The 20,892-nt window shown below is 34.1% G+C and overlaps 1 protein-coding gene across 1 annotated transcript in view; it reads right to left on the bottom strand.

Annotated features, from left to right (window-relative positions):
* The window catches only part of ST8SIA4 (ST8 alpha-N-acetyl-neuraminide alpha-2,8-sialyltransferase 4), a 98,458-nt gene that overhangs the window by 37,393 nt on the left and 40,173 nt on the right, over positions 1-20,892 (bottom strand). Inside the window, 1 exon segment of the mRNA XM_047854309.1 lies at positions 16,857-17,150. Within this exon segment, the coding sequence (XP_047710265.1) occupies positions 16,857-17,150 (294 nt within the window).

A 20,892-nucleotide genomic window follows, 5' to 3' on the forward strand; every position in this document is an offset into this window, starting at 1 on the left:
GGAGAAAGAGGAGAGATTCATAAATCTATTTTAACATAATTTTGTTCTATCACTTTGAATTATTTCTAAACAGGTTACTCATTTCAGTAGTTGTATAACTGTTTCCTTTTATCATCTTCCATCCCTTTCTAGAATAAATTTTAGCATGTAGAAGCATTGTTTGGATCCTGAAGCTCTTTGTAAATCAGGACTCTATTACCATTCTTTTTTTAATCAAGCTGTAGGTGTAGGTATCATTATGTTTAGGTCTTTCAGAAGAGGACTATTTTGCAGTAGGTAACTCTGATACAACTTGTAAGTAGGCAGTACTGTGATTTATTGGTATATACTCTCAATTGACTTTTAATCCTGCTTGGAAACTCTTCTGTGCATTTCTACTCAGTGATCCCACTCACATCCCACTGAAGGTATTCCAAGCACTTGCCAAATTACATTCCCAAATTACCTTGTCCCTTCCTTACATAAAACCCTGGACTATGAAAGTGGGGATTTCCTCCCTTGGGGGAGCCCATGCTTGGATATCTTCTTTGCAGCCCCAGATGTAGCCCAGCCCTGGCTATATCAATATTCCTGAATGAGCAAATGTGCAGAAACACTATCTATTCATTTTTTCCAAATGTGGAGTTATGTGATTTAAAGTATTTTGCTGCTTCAAAACAAACTTTTTAATGCAAAATTCTGAATCTGATTTTTTATTCTGTCGAATAGGACTACCATGCTTTGTGTATTACTACAATATTTGTATGAAACATATTCTGCGTTTATTATTTTCTGTAAAATAATCAGCTTACTAGTTTTGAAACTGACAGCAATTTTGTTGTAGGCATCTGGTCTAGGCAAAAAAGAAACAGAGAAAATATTTGCCAGCTGAATAAACTACAAAATATGTTTAGTAGCACTGATTCTTCCTAGTAGTGACTTTTATTAATGGGAACCTACAGATGGATTGACTACAACACATATGGATTATACAAAGAATCAAGTTCTTTTATTTTTTTATGTGATGACTATCAACAAGCAAAAACAAATAGTTTGGGGAAGGTGCCCACATCCTACCCCGACATTGCTTCCTTAATTTTTATTATTTTAAAATGATTACTGTCAAACATTTATAAGACTGTGCAATTTTCTCAAGCACTACCGAAAAACATATATTTTAATGTAAGATCAGCTTGTCACATTGTGAAAATTTTATATGTGGCTATAAAATAATTTCTGCAGAAAGTTTACGGAGTTCTACTGAGAGGAGTAAGATCAATGGAATAAAATGCAAAATCATAAGTAGCTGCGGGTAATAATTTTACTTTCAGTAAGATCCACTGGGGGAAAGGAAGAGCAAAAAACGAGTTACTATTAAACCAAATTATCAAAAATATTAACTGTGTAATATAGAGTCCCTTGCATTTTAGATTACGTAAAGGTTATCTAGATGTCACATGATTGTTTTAGCTATTAAATTTCATTCAAGTTTTTAACTGGTACAACTATCATTGGATATCTGAACTCAGTTACTTGGTACTACAGCTTAATTAATTTTGGCAAATTGCCCTGAAATGTTATAAAGACCAAGGAAGCTGAGTCTATATAATTCATTCAATGGAATCTATACAAGCTAGGTACCTAAGAATTCCTAATTTCTTTATTACACTATCACTTTATGACTTAATTTTTTTACAGAAGGACAAATGGATTCTTCCATTGCTTTTACTATCCCTAGAGTGATATCAAAGGACAGTATTTTCTTCAAGAGCATGCTTCAAATGAATAATGAGAGAATGAGGCAAGCAATATGAACCATACTTTTTTCATGACAACAATTTAGTGTTGAGAATGAAAATGTTATGCTGCCCGAAACAAAAGCAATTTGTTTTTGGTGAGAAATTAATGATAGCAACCGCCAGCCCATTCTCTCTGCAAGGCATTCCATTTGACCATCAACATGGTCATTGGGTGATGGTTTGGAGGATAAAAGTGGAGGCAGGATAGAATGGAGTGATTATAACTGAGTTCTTCATACACTAGCATTTGACTGACATTTTGTCCAGAAAAACCTTAATCAGGGAATGAGCTCTTGGGCTGCAAACTCATGTGAAAACAAGCAGGCATTTACCCAATAAAAGAGCAGTGACTTGTCACAATTTTTGGTGCTGACCTTGACTGCAGTGCCTAACTTCATGATCCAGCTGGATAAAGATGCAAAGTAAGGAGCAACAGGAGGAAAAAATCAGCAGTACTGCTGCACCCACGCTTTTCCACTTCTCACTCCCCAGATTTCCCACGTCTATTTTTTGGGCCTTTATGATTACTTTTCTCTATTCCCAGCAACTTATTTACCATTAGTTAAGAATTAGCTATCAGTTATATATACCTTAATGTTTATCTAAGCTACTTTATCCTCTCTCTCCTGAGTATTTGAAGTGTAGGTGGTTATTTCTTATTGAAACTAAAATCTGTTCAAACTATATAGACGTAAGGTCTTTCAAAGGATGAGAAAGCCTTCATGGCATGTACAAAACTTCTACCATTTACACAGGACCCTAACTTACTGACAAGGAGTAACAATGGTGTATCAGAAGGCTAAAGTTGTGTGTGTGTGTGTGTGTGTGTGTGTGTGTGTTGCCTTTTTTTTTTTAATCGAGTTTTTAATTTTAATTCCAGTATAGTTAACATACAGTGTTACCTTAGTTTTAGGTGTACAATATGCCGAAGGCTAAGGTTCTTAAGATATGATAGAAATTATCTTTCCTTAAGAAATGAGAAAATACTGAGGTGCCTAGGTGGCTCAGTTGGTTAAGTATCTGACTCTTTATTTCAGCTCACTCATGATCTCACAGTTCCTGAGATGGAGTCCTGGTCTGGCTCTGCACTGACAGCACAGAGCCTTTTTTATTCTCTCTCTCTCCCTCTCTCTCTGCCCCTCCCCTACTCATTCTCTCTCTCTCTCAAAATAAATTAAAAGAAAAATAACTGAGAAAATATTTTAGGATTTTACTTTCACTTAGGCCCCTGAAGTGGCAGTACCAGCATAATATCATTTGGAGGAAATGATTGTGACAATGAACACTGAAAACAAGTGCAAGAATTTACAACTTATATAATGTGATTTGATTGGTTCTCAAAATAAGCTGTTGAACAATATTTCCCACAGTTGTCAACAAATATATTGAGTTTAAATACAGTCTTCAGAAAACCATATTGAACCACAAGCCCTATCTTGAAGGGAGAGTGCACTCACTCACTAATGCATAAAAAGGAACATCATTCAGCGTATTACTGGGGGACAGAAAATAGGTCTGGCTGTTTGGGATGCACCTCAGTGAGCACAAGCTGGTAGAGTTATCAGACTGACCTCTGCAGTGTGGTTTACCTTCCTACCACTGAATACTGGTTTTTACTGGGACTCCATAATTTTTCCTTCTTTTCTTGTTTCTCTGTATATTTTCCTTGACTTATTTCATCCATGGATTGTGAAAATGTAAATGTTTTATTTACTAGACATCAATCCCAAACATAGAAAATAGAGTTTCTAGCCTGCTCCTGGCTAACATGCTTTCCAATCCTTGGTTTTTATATAAACCCATAACTAGAAGGAATATTTAAAAGGACTTTAAAAAATATTTTAAAATCAATCCCTTATTCTGGTACAATATGTTTATTCATTCACCCAGATTTTTAAATAATTTGGGGGTAAGAATGATGAGAAGAGAAAAAAAGGAGAGATGACCCTTCCCTTGATCCCTTGCCAAAAGTGCCTTTGAAATATGCAATAGATATGTCAATAACTTTTTTCCTACATGAAATGTCTAGTGCTCAAGCCCCAAGTCTTTTTCCTTTATTTTTTAAGCGTTTATTCATTTTTGAGAGACAGAGAGACAGAAAGTGAATGGGGGAGAGGCAGAAAGAGAGGAAGACACAGAATCCAAAGCATCAAGTCTTTTGTCTTATTCTCTTCTCATATATTACTGGTATCTTGGTACCAGCTGGCATTTCAAATATCTAAGCCATAATTTGGAAGTTGCAGCTGAGACTGTGATAATCTATTAAAAAATGTTAGGAGCTAGGGTTAGCTGACTGACAATGATCAATCATATGCAAACACCTAATCAAGTAGGTTGAAGGAGTTCAAGATAAACCACATCTAAATTATTCTAAGGAAATAAGAAACTATAATTTTTTTAAAGATTTATGGAGTAGTTGATTCAATAACCTTCCTTGGCAAACTCAGTATCTAGTCATGCTCACTGTTTAAATATTATTATACATTTGCTTTTTATCTTAAATTCACAATTATTTTAGTGTATATAAGAAATCTTGGAATGGAATAAAGTCCCAGTCACCTGGACTTAAATTAGAATAGCTTTATGCAGAATAATTCAATACATAGTTTGCATATTGATGAGTGTTCCTCTTTTCTTTCCTGAAAGGTCAGAGAAACAAGGGAATTTCTAAGGCAATTTATATAGTTTCTACCACTCATTACAGGATTGGGGTTTGAAAGTAGAAAGGGAATAAACAACCAAAAGCATGTACTGACTATAACCTATGAAATAAATTTATGAATTTTTATTTAAATATAGCAGTATAAACATTTGTTCTGAATACTAAATTTCAGTCTTGGAATTTAAAAATGATGAAAATCAATTTATTTCCCTGGCTAAAGTATTTAAAATAGCATTTTTACTTCTAGAAAACACTATAATAAATCAATCTGTTAAAAAATCATATATATATATATATGTATATATACGGATTTTGAAAGATAATGCTCAAGGTAATAATCAAGAGACAAAGTTATGAAATTATAGAATTAGGGCAACTTTCTTAGTTTTTCAGGATGAATTTATAGATGTTCATTCTAGATGTTCCCAAGTGTCTCACTTCATTATTATGGTTCATTTACTTTTTAATCAGAACTTAGTCTAACAGTTTTATTCTAACAATACCTTAGGCAGGTACAATTTAGTGAGCATTGATTTACAATTATGTGGGTACTGGGCACAAGTTGGTTCTTCACATATACCAGTTGATTAATTAATACATTGCTGGGAAAACAAGCTATCTCTATGGAGATTCAAGCCTTCCTTATTGGCAGGGTTTCCCTCTGCTTCAAAATAAGCCGCATGGTAAATAGGATTTCCAGTGATACCCAGGTTGATTAAAAAATTGCTTCCTCCATCCAGCCTGCTGCCCTGCTTCTTTGATTGCTCTAAAGAACTAACCCCGATTCAAACTTCAAAGTCTTTGTACAGAACAACTTTGCCCTTTTTCATGACTCAATTTTCTACTCCTCTGCACCTGTGCCCCAAACCCCATCATAATGAATATAGGCTTTCATCCTTTCTCGTAGTTATATGAAGATAGATAAATAAGTATTTGCACTTATGAAATTTATAACATAGAGAACAAAGGGAACAATAAAATACATTCTGATTACTGTTTAGAGGCACACATCCTTTGTAAAGAAAATACAGAGAAAGGACTCCCAGGTCAATCTCTGAATAAGGGACAAGAGTGAAGAAAGAATGGAAATGATCCAAGAGGAGAAAAGAAAAAAAAATGCATACCAAGGGGAAAAAAACCAGGATGGGTCATTGTCACTGACCGCCATGAAGGCTTCCCCACTCCTCAAAAGCCATTCTAGATACTTTGCAGAACCTTTTAGTCTCAATGAGAGAGAAATATGTTGGCCAAGAGCAGCCTAGAAGCTCTGCTTCCTACAGCTTCCTTTGTGAGCCATATACCTGTGAATCATTTCTTAGATACAAGCCATTTATATTTTCACATTCCACAATGAAATATAAATGACATGAGCTGCTAGGAAACAATACTTTAACACAAGGGTAACTGGATTATGATTTCAGGAAACACTGCAGTTCCAGAAGGGCAAACATCCGCATTCCCAGCAAAGAAAGAAACATTTCATCATGGAAATATCATGAGGTTTAAAATACCCAGTATGCAGTGTTTAGCTAATCAAAAACATTAAAGATGCATGTTTTTTAAAATAAATATTACAGCTGTGTTGCTCATTGGTCAAAATAGAAACCATTTGGAAATGTTTTTGGCATAAGATTAAATTTAAAACAAGCCATTTTCAGAAAACATTTGGAGTGAATGTCACGATCTTCAGTTGTTTCTTAAAATTACTTTTCCTTGTGTGACTTTGAGTTGGTTCAATATTCCAAAACAATCCATTTGAATAACAGTGATGAACTCATATTTCCTACCAATGGTCTATTTCAGTCTCTATTTTTACTGGGAACTCCATTGGGAGCCTGGTCTGATTCAAATTCTGAAAGCTCATGTCATTTACATGAATTTAGCCTGCAGAAGATCACCCTAATTTTAATTAGCCTTTTATCTTTAGATTCATTTAAAATTGAAAGATTTTCATATATGAAAAATGAGTGTAGTAACTAAAATCTGAGCAGTGGTATTTTTGTGTCAGTCTTAAAACTGGAAAAAAAGTGATGCTAAAAGATGTGTGAAGATAAAACCTTTTAATTTGTTAGGAACCACATTAAAAAATCATACATTCTATATGTTAACTAACTTGAATTTAGATAAAATCTTGAAAGAAAAAATAAAAAGATAAATAAAAATTTAAAAACTCATACATTGCTATATATACAGTGAAATATTATGCAGACATTGAAAGGATGATATTGTGCCATTTGCAACATGGGTAAACCTAGAGAGTAGTAGGCTAAGTGAAATAACTCAGACTAAGAAAGACAAATATCATATGATTCGCTCATATGTAGAATCTAAGAAAAACAAATGAATAAACACACAAACAAAAAGCAGAATTAGACCTATAAATAGAGAGAACAAACTAATGGTTACCAGAGAGGAAGGAGGTGGGTGGATAGACAAAATGGGTGAAGGGGAGTAGAAAATACAGGCTTCCCATTATGGAATGTTCATGGGAACAAAAAGCATAGCATAGGGAATACAGTTGATGATATTCTTTTTTTTTTGTTTTTTTTGTTTATTTATTTTTGAAAGGGAGAGAGAGAGCGCGCGCATGACCGGGGAAGGGGCAGAGAGGGAGGAGGACAGAGGATCCCAAGCGGGTTCTGTGCAACAGGCTGGATACAGGGCTCAAACTCACCAACTGTGACATCATGACCTGAGCCAAAGTCGAAGCTTAAGTGACTGAGACACCCAGGTGCCCCTAATCAGTGATATTCTAATAGTGTTGTATGGTGACAGGTGGTAGCTACACTTGTGGTGAGCACAGCATAATGTATAGGGAAGTGGAATCACTATGTTGTACATAGAAACTAATGTTAACATTGTGTATCAACTATATTCAAATAAAAAAAATTTAAGGAAAAATATCATACATTGTAACAAATTAACTGTGTGCTGCTTTTCTTTTAATAGAAAGATATACTTGACTAATGAAAAATTTAGAACATCAGCTACACAGAAAAGACATGTCACTTGATTTGATTTCTGCAAGTCTTGTTATTCCTTCCTACATTTAAATGCACACGCTAGAAATTATGACCCTGATCATTAAATTGTGAATGAAGTACTCACAACCTGCTAGTTTATGGGTTGCCTACCAAAAGAAAACCTAAATGATCCAGCAAAATCCCAGGAAACTTAAGAGGGTATATTAAGTGATATCCCATTGTTAAACTTCATTTCATTTAATGACAAAAATGAAGAAATAAGTGTAATGCTTATGAAGTATGCAGATTAATTTATTATATTCTGAATAAGAGGAAATAATTCAAAAGTTAGTCACTTCCAGTAATAGTGTAAAAGAATACTTATCCTCCCAACACAAGATGAAATTACTAAGAATAAATTCAAGATAGCACAACAAATGCCAACACAATAAATATAAAGTGGGAGACTTTTGCCATATGTTAAGCATGACAAAATCAATTTTTCAAAATCCTAAGTGATGACAAGTTGCATATGAATGTATCATTATAAGGAAAGTGTATTGGTACTGTCTGACATGCAAAAAGTCCAACAAACAACTTGCATGGGATACTATTAGTATATCATATGTTATATATTTGCTCATAATAGTGTATTATATTGTATATCACATAGTGTGTTAAGTGTATACAAAATATTAATAGTATATTAAATATTGTTATATGTTGTGTGTATATGTAGCAGTATATATTATTTTTATTTTTCCTGTATGCAATATATAAACACTACTCCAGAAGTAATTTTACATAATTTGCATTTATAGAAAGAGCTATGCTTTTTATTTTATTTTTTTTAAACGTTTATTTTTGAGACAGAGAGAGACAGAGCATGAACGGGGGAGGGTCAGAGAGAGAGAGAGGGAGACACAGAATCCAAAACAGGCTCCAGGCTCCGAGCTGTCAGCACAGAGCCCAACGCGGGGCTTGAACTCACAAACCGGGAGATCTTGACCTGAGCTGAAGTCGGACGCTTAACCGACAGAGGCACCCAGGCGCCCCAAGAGCTATGCTTTTTAAACAGGTTAATAATTTTCGAAATTTAAAGAAAGAACAAATTCAATAGGATAAATGGCTCCCTAACAAACATATATCCCTATATCTTCTATATCTATATCATCTATAACTATACCATCTATATCTATACCCATCTATATACACACACTTACACATATTTGTGTGTATATGTGTGTGTACATGTTTGTGTGTGTGTGTATGTCTTTTACCAGCAACAAGAAACATTTAGATGGGGGTGGGTTAGCTTAATTATGGTCTTGAAAAATATAAAGAATATTTAAATTCCAAGAGAAATGACTTTGAAGCAGGAATATTATAGTAAGCTACCTCATTATTATGTTGATTAAGTTAAACAAAGCTTTTTATTTAGGTTAATAGATGACATTTCTGAGGATGTTTGTAAATATTAAGTACAAATGTGTATTGTGTTGTTTTGAATATTCACTTAAGCAACAACAGTTAAAGCACAAGACCAGTGAAACTCAGCACCCAAAAGAACCTAAATGGTTATTTATGTCACTTCCCACATTTTAAAAGATACAAATCTGAGTCTGAAGGATATAAATAGTCTTGTCCGTGGACAGAATAGTTTTATTTTGACCTTTCTTGTATATTAAACTCCTAAATAATTCTTGAAAATTCTCTAAGCCAGTATTCTCAGTTTGGTTCAATGTAGAGACAAGTTTTCAAAAGAATAAGAATATTTTTTCAGAACCTGCAAAATACATCTGTTAACTCTAATTTGAGAAACTCTGCTATAGGTCATACGGTATACCAAAAGCATTTCAAATGAAAGTTCTTAATTCCAAGCTATTTTAATGCAGTCATTAGTCAATTTTACTCACAATTGTACATTTCTTTTGTAGTTTTTAAATTATCCTTTAAATAAGAAACATTTGGAAGATTTGTTAACTATAAGGGTAGCATACATATTCTCCACTAAAAAATAAAAAAAACAGATATAATAGATAGAACTCATAAAAATTTTTAAAAATATACATGAACTGAATTTATCTTTCCCTTAATCATTTTGGTGAAGATGTTTACAAATTGTTGGATAACTTTAGAATTACCAACTCTGAAGGTAACACATAGAACATTATCAACTTTTATTAATCTCAATAATCACCAGTCCTTAATCTAAGTGTTTATCTTGATTAATACAAAGTATCTTTATCAACTTAAAGAGAGTATAGTCTCTATTATATGAATATTGATATTAAAACAAATAATTAGGGTATGATAACAAAATAGGACAAACATTTTTTTGTTGTAGTAGAACTGAAACAATAAACTAATGGATGATATAAATTTATAAAATAATTTGGACTTGAATATTTAAATTTTGACTTAAATACTTTAATGCTTCATAATAATTGTCAGAGGCAAAGGATTCAAATATAAATGTTTGAATATATTTTCCAGAATGATTGCAACAAATCTAAAGGGTTTTTTTTTATGTTTATTTATATTTGAGAGAGAGACAGAGCACGAGTGGGGAGGGGCAGAGAGAGATGGAGACAGAATTCGAAGCAGATCTCAGTCTGAGCTGTCAGTACAAAGCCTGACACAGGAGCCATGAGATCATGACCTGAGCTGAAGTCAGACATTCTAACCAACTGAGCCACCCCAGTGCCCCGAAAAAAAAAAGCTAAAGTTTAAATCAATTATGCTCTTAAATATAAATATCTGAATAGAGGTAAGAGAATTATAGTTAAGATATCAGAGAATAGAGATAAGATCCCAAGGAACAAACTCCCTAAAGTAAAAACTTAAAAAAAAAAAAAAGAGGCAGAAGACTATGTATCATTCTAAGCAAGAACTGGAAATATGTATATAACATTTTTATGCATATAAAATATAATTTTAAAATACACTTATTTATCTATCTAATCTCTTTCCTTGGAGAATTATTAAAAAAAAACATTTTTATGTTTATTCATTTTTGAAAGACAGAGACAGAGCACAAGCACCGGTGGAGCCGGCAGAGAGAGACAAGGGGCGGTGGGGGAGGGGACACACAGAATCTGAAGCAGGCTCCAGGCTCCAAGCTGTCAGCACGGAACCTGACGCGGGGCTCGAACTCAGCAACCGCAAGATCATGACCTGAGCCGAAGTCGGATGCTCAACCAACTGAGCCACCCAGGTGCCCCTTTTTCTTGGAGAATTCTTAAAAAACTATCAGGGGTGCACAGGTGGCCCAGTCGGTTAAGCATTCGACTCTTGATTTTATTTAGCTAGGGTCATGATCTCGTAGTTCATGAGTTTGAGCCCCACATTTGGCTTGGCACTGACAGTGTGAAACCTGCTTGGGAAACTCTCTCTCTCTCTCTCTCTCTCTCTCTCTCTCTCTCTCTCCCTCTCTCTGTCTCTGCTCTTCTCCCACTCTCTCTCACTCTTTCTCTCTCTCTCAAAAATAAATAAATGAACTTAAAATTATCTATAGCACTTGGTAGTGGAACTGAGGGTTTACTTTTTCATGCTGATTTGTTTTTACCATGTTAATAAATGAGAAAATAAAGTATAACCATCCCACTGTATAAAACAGCACTTGGCTATTGTGCATCAAATTATAGTAATTATAAAAATAGGACTTTTTTGACTAACACTAAATATTTTATAAAAATATATTTTGATATGTCATATAATAATTTAAAATTGTATCTTAAACTAGTCCAAGGGGTAATGTTTGTTTCAGTATATTATGTGTTGTACATTGACAATTTTATTATAAATGTAATAGAACCTTGAATTTTTTATATCTTGTCACATTTTTAAAGTTTCAGCAAGTCATTTTAAAGTTTCAAAATCCCCTCTTCATTCTTAAAGTCTTATGAAAATTATTCCTCTTTCATAAGGAAAACTGCAAAATAATTATAAAAATATGTAGTCATGTGTAGCTTTTGAAGAAATACCAGAGAAAAGCTTGCAACTCCACACAGTTTAATGCATTCAGGTATTCTCTTAAATTTGTAAATATATCTTTTATTTGTCCCCATTAGATTACCCTTTCATTATTTTGTAAGATTGTTTTAAAATTATAATCTAGCTATCCTTTTGTCCTTACATTTTATTTAATATGGGTTGGGAAGAATTACCATTCATTAACATAATCTAAGAATCTCTTTGAGTTTTATGATTGAGGTTTTATTTTTGGGGCTTTATAAAAAAAATCCCTACAATTGAATAGACGCTTGAAGTTGGTAAGCCATCATAATTTTCAGCGAGGAAAAAGTTTAAATAATGATGCTTGACAATATGAAAACTATCTAAATGATTCTCATTGTGTTCAGGAACCTTTTGCTTTCCAAATCACTTAAACTCTCTACTTGTAATTGCAGTGCTTGGAAGGCCCTTTGCATACACAGTGATTACCTGCACACTAAACTGCGTGCTTTTACTAGGTGTTCTAAACTTTTTATGAGAGACAACAAACTCCAGGAATCAACAGAGGCTATGAAATTCTCTAAACTATTTTCCTGAACTTTATTAACCACAGTGTTTCAGAGAGATGTAAAACAGATACTTAAAGAACAGATCTTTGGGGAGTTTGCTCATGCTTTCATATCATGTGAATCTGTTTCATCAGTATTCACACTTCCTTATTTTCTTCCAGAGTTCCAGTAGCTTTGCAGAGTATAAACATTATGTTGAAATGCTACATTGCATGCATTAATGTGTTCATTTCATTAATTCCATAAATGAAGTCACCTTTCACATATACCACCTGTACAAATTTCCAATGGGATTTGAAGAGTGAAAGGCACCTCTAGAACTACTTCTTTATGTCCTGGGTCACAGTTTAGAATTCAATCGTTTGACATCTGAAGGGGGAGCACATAGATGGATGAGTAGTACTGTAGCAAGGTGAGTTCTTCATGGAGAATTCAAAACAATTCTTGTGAAAAACATCTAAAGCATAGTAATCTAAAGAAAGTATACCATTAACTTCACCAGTGGTCAGAAGTTTGGCCTTGTTAATCTTTGGAATAAAATGCTTAGGTGAAATAGTTTATAATCGTTATGGAAGGAATGTGGATAAAACAAAACATGAGTATTGATGAACTAGTTATTAAAAGGTTCTGCACTTTCTATATATTTTTTAATATTTATTTATTTTTGAGAGAGAGAAAGATACAGAGCATGATTGGTGGAGGGGCAGAGAGAGAGGGAGACACAGAATCCGAAACAGGCTCCAGGCTCTGAGCTGTCAGCATAGAGCCCAACATGGGGCTTGAACTCATGAACCGTGAGATCATGACCTGAGCTGCAGTTAAACACTTAACCACTGAGCCACCCAGGCTCCCCCCTGCACTTTCTATATTAAAAAAAAATCTGTTAAAAGGTGCATGTGGGTGGCTCAGTCAGTTAAGCCTCCGACTCTCGGTTTTGGCTCAAGTCATGATCTCACGGGTTCATGAGTTTAAGCCCCACGCTGCTGCACAGAGCCTGCTTGGGAGTCTCTCTCCCTTTCTGTCTGCCCCTTCACTGCTCATCCTCTCAATCTCTCCCAATATAAATAAATAAATTTTAAAAGTCTGTAAAAAGCTTATGTGAATCCACAGCTATTAATCATGTACAATTCCATTTAGATTCTAATTTATTGAAAATGCTCCATTTCAACCATACCTCTTATTTTGTGCTTTGCCACTTAGAGTGAATGAAGAAATATACAACAGAATTTAGGGAACAAAATATTAATTGCAAAGTTTATATGGAGAGACAAAAGACCAGAATAGTCAACACAATATTAATGGGGAAAAAGAAAGTCAGAGGACTGACACTCCCTAACTTCAAGATTTACCATAAAGCTAGCAAAATCAGGACAGCATATAGTCAACTAATGTTTCGGAAAGAAGCAAAGATAATATAGCAGAGCAAAGATAGTCTTTTTTTTTTTAAGATTCTCCTGGCACCATCTTGCACTGGAAATTGCTGGGAGGACCCAGGCTGTGCATGCAACCAAACTTCACTCCTGCCCTTCAATATATACCCCACAGGCTCCCCAAAGATAATCTTTTCAACAGATGGTGCTAGAATAACTAGACAACCACATATAAAGAAAAGAATCTAGGCACAGACCTTATACCCATCACAAAAAATAACTCAAAATGGATGATAGATCTAAATGTGAAATGCAAATCTATATAATTCTTAGAAGATAACATAGAAGAAAATCAAGACAACTTTGGGTTTGGCAATGACTTTTTCGATATATCAACAAAGGTATGATCCATGAAAGAAATAATTGATAAGCTGGTCTTCATTAAAAATAAAAACTTATGCTCTTTTGACATTTGTCAAAAGAATGAAAAGACAAGCCACAGATTGGGAGCAAATATTTGCAAAAGACCTACTTGGTCAAGGAGCGTTATCCAAAATATACAAAAACCTCTTAAACTCAGCAATAAGAAAACCAACAACCTGACTAAAATATGGGCCCAACACCTCAATACACCTCTCACTGAAAAAGAGATAAAGACCACAAATACACATATTAAAAGATGCCCCACATCATTATGTCATCAGAGAAATGCAAACTAAAACAACAATAAAATATCACTACGCTAACGATTAGAATGGCCCAAATCCAGAACACTGAAAGCACAGCTGTGAGGATGTGGAGGAACAGGAATTATCATTCATTACTGTGGAGAATATAAAATGGTACAACCAGTTCGGAAGACAGTTTGGCAATTTCTGACAAAACTCAACATACCCCTATCATAAGATCCAGCAATAATACTCCTTGGTATTTACCCAAATGAGTTGAAAATTATGTCCACCCCAAAACCTGCACACAGATGTGTGCAACAGCTTTATTCATAAATGTCAAAACTTGGAAGCAACAAGTGAATGAATAAACTGGTACATCCAGACAATGCAAGATTGTTCAGCACTAAAGAGAATGATCTGTCAAGCCATGAAAAGACATGGAGGAATTTTACATGCTTATTGCTAAGCACAAGAAGCCAATCTGAAAAGGCTTACTATATGATTCCTACTATGTGACAGTCAAGAAAAAGCAAAACTATAGACACAGTAAAAACAAACAAAAGCAAACAAAAAATGTTCTTACCATGAATTAATGGGGAGGAATGGATGAATAGGACTTTTAGGTGAGTAAAACTACTCCCTATGATACTATAATGGAGGATACATGTTATTACCCATTTGTCAAAACCCACAGAATGTACAAACTAAGAGTGAACTGCAGTGTAAACTATGGACTTTGGGTGATAATGTTGTGTCCATGTAGGTTCATCAGTTGTAACCAATGTACGGCTCTGGTACAAGATGTTGATAGTGGGGCTATGCATATGTAGGGGCAGGAGCATATGGGAAGTCTCTGTACCACCCTCTCAATTTTGCTGTGAACCTAAAACTGCTCCGAAAATAGTCTATTAAAATGGTACTAATTCAGAGTAATCTTAAATTTTATTAGTTTCCTATAATCAAAGAGTACTTACTTCAAAACATTTGTTTTTGGATCTTAATAAACTATCACTGGAGTGTGTATGAATATTTCTATGTGTGTGTCAGAGTGTATGTGTCTTCGTGTGTGTTTAAGATAAGACAATAAGACAGTGTTATCTTTAATATTTTCTCACACTCAAATGATACTCAACATTAACATATCAAAAAATAAGATGTGTTCTTAGCACAATGCTTTATAAAGTTATCCTGTTAAAAATACTTTTTTTTCCCTTCAGAGTCAAACTGTAATTACCAGGAATCTTTGTAATTAAAAAAAAACACCTATCCTCCAAATGAATGTATTTTATCTTACTTTGTTGAAGCTTCATGTCAAACATCAAAAGAGTGAATGTTGAATAACCATGATTTAGTTATAAGAATGCAATTTAATTGTGTGAAGAATAACACAATCCAAGAAACTGTCTCGAGTTTAAACAAGGAAACAGTAGGTAAATCTTGGAAGGAAAGTATCACAATAACGAAACAAAATGAAAACACCTTAGCCCAGTCCCAATTACAGTATATGAAGCAAACTATTTTTAATTCTGGGTTTGGAAACTTTTTTTCTTTTAAAACTTCTATCCATTGTATTTAATTGGTCCCTTGAACTTGCCCTTCCCTCCTACGGCCACTAATTCTGCCCCACATTTTTATCATCTTGCGAGTATGTTAATCAAAAAAGTCTAATTGGTCTTCATACTCCTAGCACCTCTTCTTGCCAATTCAGAGTCTGGTGTTACAAGACTTACTCTCCTAAATTCACACATATAACTGGGCTTTAAAATAAAACTGATTCTTTTCCTAATCAAATCACAAGTTATTTTTCCAATCTTGTATTCCAATGCTTTACACTGGACTCCTCAAGTTTACCTTGTTCTTAATTACATCATTGTCTCGGTTCACTCTAATAATGCAATAACATTTCCTTCTGTTTGGTTTTCTCTGTCACCCTCTCTCTCTCTCTCTGTCTCTCTCCTGTTTCTCTCTTTCTCTTTTTATCCCTGATAAATAGCTATTCTGTTTTTTATGTCTGGTTGAAATGTTAGACTTTTAAGTGTTCTTTGCTAACATGAGAAACAAACTCTACACGCCTGACAATATACCCTCTTACCATTCGTTTATGTACTAGCCAGTTGTATATATACATCTGTTTCTGCTATAAAGCCTATGCATTCCTTTAAAGAAGTAATCAGACTTCTTCATTTTTCTATCTCCAATATCTGGCATTCAGTAGATATTCAATAAATACACATTACTGCTTATCTTTGTGTTATATATTTTACACATTTATATGTGTGCATGACTGAACTTGGCCTTTTGGCCACTTGCCACTTTTATATAAAGTCTATTTCTTGGTTTTACATCTGAGCTTGTATTAATAAAAGGGAAATGTTAACTTAATTCATAAAATTGGAATCTATGGCTTTTGGGGGGAAAGCATCAGGGCATGTTATCTCATCCAGCCTTCTCTATCTCTAGTAGACCTCTTAACTACAGAAGGGACTTAATTGCTCCTTAAATATATCTAACATTTATGCTTCCACAATATTGCCCAGTAGCCATTTAGCACTTCTGTTGGTAGTTTTATTACCCCAAATTCATCAACTTTACCATGAATTCTTATTACTCTTTAACATGGCAAAACATAAAAACCAGTAGTATGCTCATGACTAGACATAAATAGATGCTAAGTTCAAATATTTGCTTTTTTAAAGAAAGAGAATGAGCTTTAAGATAACATAGCACATAAACAAAATGCAAGTTGCTGAATAGCGTACCCATCATAAAAAAAGAGAAACGTGTATCCATTGGAAGCTTTTCCTGAAGCTCCTTCCTGTCTAGGGAAAATGTTTAGTTATGTGTTCCATTGTGCCAAGGACAGACTGGTCCTTTCCAGACACTTACCCTCTGACAGCATGAATAAGTCTCAATGATGGATAGGCAGTTCGCACTTTCAGTTTGTTCTTAAGGATTAATGCATTAACCCACTCCACGTGCTTCTCTCCTCCTTTGACCATGAAAGCAGGGATCCAAAGGACACTGTCATTCAGCATGGAAAGTCTATGCACAAATTTTTCTCTGTCACTCTCATTCCGAAAGCCTCCAAATGCTCTTTGTACAACTGATGGATTCATGGTAATAAAATCTGATTTAGTTCCCACATCTGCAGCAAACTCCACCACAGGGGCTAGATTACACCTGAAGAGGAAAAAAAAAAATAATGGACAAATGAAAAATTAATATGAAACATTAACTCCTAAAACTGTACATAAAAAGAAGAATGGGGAACAAGCATTTTTTTCCTACCATGTTAGAAAAATAAGATAATATGCCTGATAAAATTATATTTTCAATAAGTTATCACATATTGAGGAATATTATCTTCAATAAGGATGTGCTCTCCTAGTATAGGGGTCAAACTGTCATTGATATTAATTCGGCCTGTTGTCTAAGAATACTCTTTGTTGCTATCTTCATAAAACCACATGATATGAATTCCTAATAGTTGAATTTATGGTGGTAAATTCACAAAAGCTCAGCTGCCGTGCAGTAGGCAACCTAAAACCACATGCTGTTCTCTAAGTAAGTAAAACACACATTAGACTTGATATTCTAATTCCACACCACTTGTCAAACTTAGGTCATTTTAATAACTTTATAAACATAATTAAGTGAAGGTGGCTTTTCTGTATCCTGAGGTCCAGTAAAAGTGCAATTTGCTATAGCATTTTCCACAACCATATTCTTAATTGCCCTCTACAGCCCTAAATGGGAAAGAAGTGTAAGAAAAGTAGAATTATCACATTTAATATGCCTTTTTGAGATATTAAACAATTCAGAAAATCCCTTATTATCAAATATCTTTCTGTTCCTTTTGAGCACATCATCAAAATGCACATTTTTTTCCCTGCTATCAGGCCGCATATGCTTTGTGGAGGAGGGACAGAATTCCATGTCCTGTTCTCCCCACTGAAGCTCCAGGGTCTCACAAAGTGCCTGCACCTGATTTTATTCTTACATCGCAAGAAAGCTTTGAAAAGCACCTTGAATTTTGTCTTCAATCAAATTTTGATGCTTCTTTGATCCTATCACATAGGTGTTTGGATACTTGACTTAAAAATAGTTTTAAAATGTTTTTCATTTTCTAAAAAACGTTAATTTGTACATGAAAAGTTAGATATTTAACAAGTAATAGTTTGATAATTTATAGAAAAGTCATTTGAATCTATTCAATCTACCCCTTCAAGAAAACACACACACAGTACATACACGCAATTTCTTCTTTTATTTTTCTTCCCTAATATCAGCCTTTAAAGAAAAGGGGAAATAAACTGATTTCCTCTTTCTGTATTTTTGTGGGTTATACTGCATTATGAAAATTTCTCACATGTCCCTTCCTTGTGCTCTTTGCCACTTTAATTTAATTCTCAAACAAGTCACATTTAATTAAAGGGTGAAGTGTTTGCTCCACTATTAAAAATACTGGCTTGTATATCCTTCCTTTCCTTATCTCTCTTAATTAATATATCTTATTACTTGCTAGATCTCTGACAACATTTAGCTACCATAAGGAACAACTCACACAATTCAGCAAAGTCTGTATTATTTAGGATGAGCTCCTCAGAGAAAACAAATAAAAAATAACGCATCATACTGTTTAGAAAATATTTTTTTCAAGTTATATATATTTAATTATACCCACTACAGTGTGTCATATTTATTTGTCTTTAGCCATGATCCATGCACTATATGAGATTAGATATTATTCATTCCCATCACAGTAAGAATATTATGGATGCCATCATAATATTATGAAGAATATTATGAAAGGAATAGCTACATGTGAACAGAAGCCAAAATGGACATCTTACTGTGGAACTCACTGTAGGTTGAGGACATGATTATTTTTCAAGTCCTAAACTGTGTTTCATACCAACTTTAAAAATAGTTAAAATTCTAACCAAGTTGATTGCAAGATGAATTTGAATACTGCAGGGAACATGCATTCTGAACGTCAGTATTACAGATACTTCTCCTTCCTCAGGTAAAAATAGACAATGCTTGTTAATGTTACAGTTAACATAATATGTCTTCCCCATCAAATTCCTCAGCTATTCTTTTCAGAGGATTTCTACTGTAGAAAAACAACATCTCTACTTCATTTTTTCTATAATTGTTAAAATTAACAGAGCCAACCCAGTTAGAAAAAACAAAAATAACATTCTACTGCATTATCTTTTCAGGGGAAAAATGTCACTTAATTACTTTATGATTTACATTACTTTTTCTTATCACAGATTTAAAAACACCCATACTGGAGCATCTGGGTGGCTCAGGTGGTTAAGCGCCTGACTCTTGATTTCAGCTCAGGTCATGATCTCAGAGTTCATGGGATCGAGCCCCACATTGGGCTGTGCTGGCAGTGCAGAGCCTGCTCTGGAATCTCTCTCCCTCTCTGTCTGCCCCTCCCTTGCTTGTGCTCTTTCTCTCTCTCTCAAAATAAATACATAAATATAAAAAAATTAAATATTCCTAGTCCCATGTTGGCCAACATTTTTTTTTAGGATTTTAGAATTGACTTTCAGAATTGACTCAGCATGTTTCTTAAACATAACTGTATGGCCATGTGTCTTTTAAGAACTAATAGATTCATCAGTGATGTTGGGTGTTGAAAAACAGGTACTTTCCAGTAGGAAGCAAAAGTAAACTTAGAGAATAAGAATATTTTTTGAGAATAGGGTTGATCTAGGAGACCAGCCAATGTATATGATGCAAGGATACTAACTGATTGTACTGTTCACTAAAAAAGCAGGAGGAGATGAAAGAGTAATTCACATGAACTCTATTGTAAAGGTTTTATTACCTAAGCACAGTGTAACCAGGCTTGTGAGGGATGGAAATAGAAGCACTGAAAATAGCACAACAGAAGGACACATCATAAAATATAATCTCCATTAGCTCTAGGAGTCCAGTATATTCATTTTCCTTGGAGTGACTATGTCTGATTTTTCACTGGAAGGAAAGACTAACATCGTGTCCACATGTGGTCAGTAAATTAACTACTCTGTGGTTGAGTCAGATATTTAGTCATATAATTAGCTGAATGCCACATAATCGGGGCAAGCATTATAAAACCCAAAATAACCAACCAGCTGTGTTGCACTCCCGCAATTCAGTAGACTTGTTGTGAACTGCATAGTGTTACTAGTAGCAATACTGCTGACTGAGCAAGATTATGAATAGATCTGCAATCAAACATTCTTCATCTTTCTTTTTTCTAAAATCTTCTGAGGGATTATAATACTCAAAAGTATCCAGAATGTGTAGCAAGCATTTATGAATTAACACATTATTTTTCATTTAATTCTTAATCTCATAAAACTGATCAGTGGCCAATTTTTAAATGAAGGATTTCTGTGAGTCAAAACTACTGAGTACATAAGAATATTAATACACTCAAACTCTATTTCTTTAACCAGATTAAATTTTGTGTACTACCTGACTATTTTTGACATATCAAAAACATGAAAACAGGTATTCAGAATTAGGTATGTTGGCCAAACTCCCTGTATACTCTAAGCTACCCAATTTTAAATTTATTTGTGTTTATTTTCCATCATTAAAAACCTGCAGGAATGTGTACTCTAGACCTCTGAAATTTCTTCTTGACCTCACACCAGATGTGATTGCCTCTCAACATTCCTTTTATATAGAACTGACAATACTTTCATTTCTTTCAATGCTATAGAAAATGTTTTAAATTAATTTTAATTTTAACTCATTTAATTTTTTAAGGAAAAAACTCTTATTTCATGTGTAACACCTCAGGATCACAGAATTCCCTAGGAACATGTCTTTTAATTTGTCAATATTCTCTGCATGTCCTTTAAGTAATAGCTCAATAGTCTAAGCAACTAGAAGTTCCCCCTTTCAACAGCTC

This window comes from Prionailurus viverrinus, chromosome A1 (genome assembly GCF_022837055.1).
Source record: "Prionailurus viverrinus isolate Anna chromosome A1, UM_Priviv_1.0, whole genome shotgun sequence".
Classification (NCBI taxonomy): domain Eukaryota; kingdom Metazoa; phylum Chordata; class Mammalia; order Carnivora; family Felidae; genus Prionailurus; species Prionailurus viverrinus.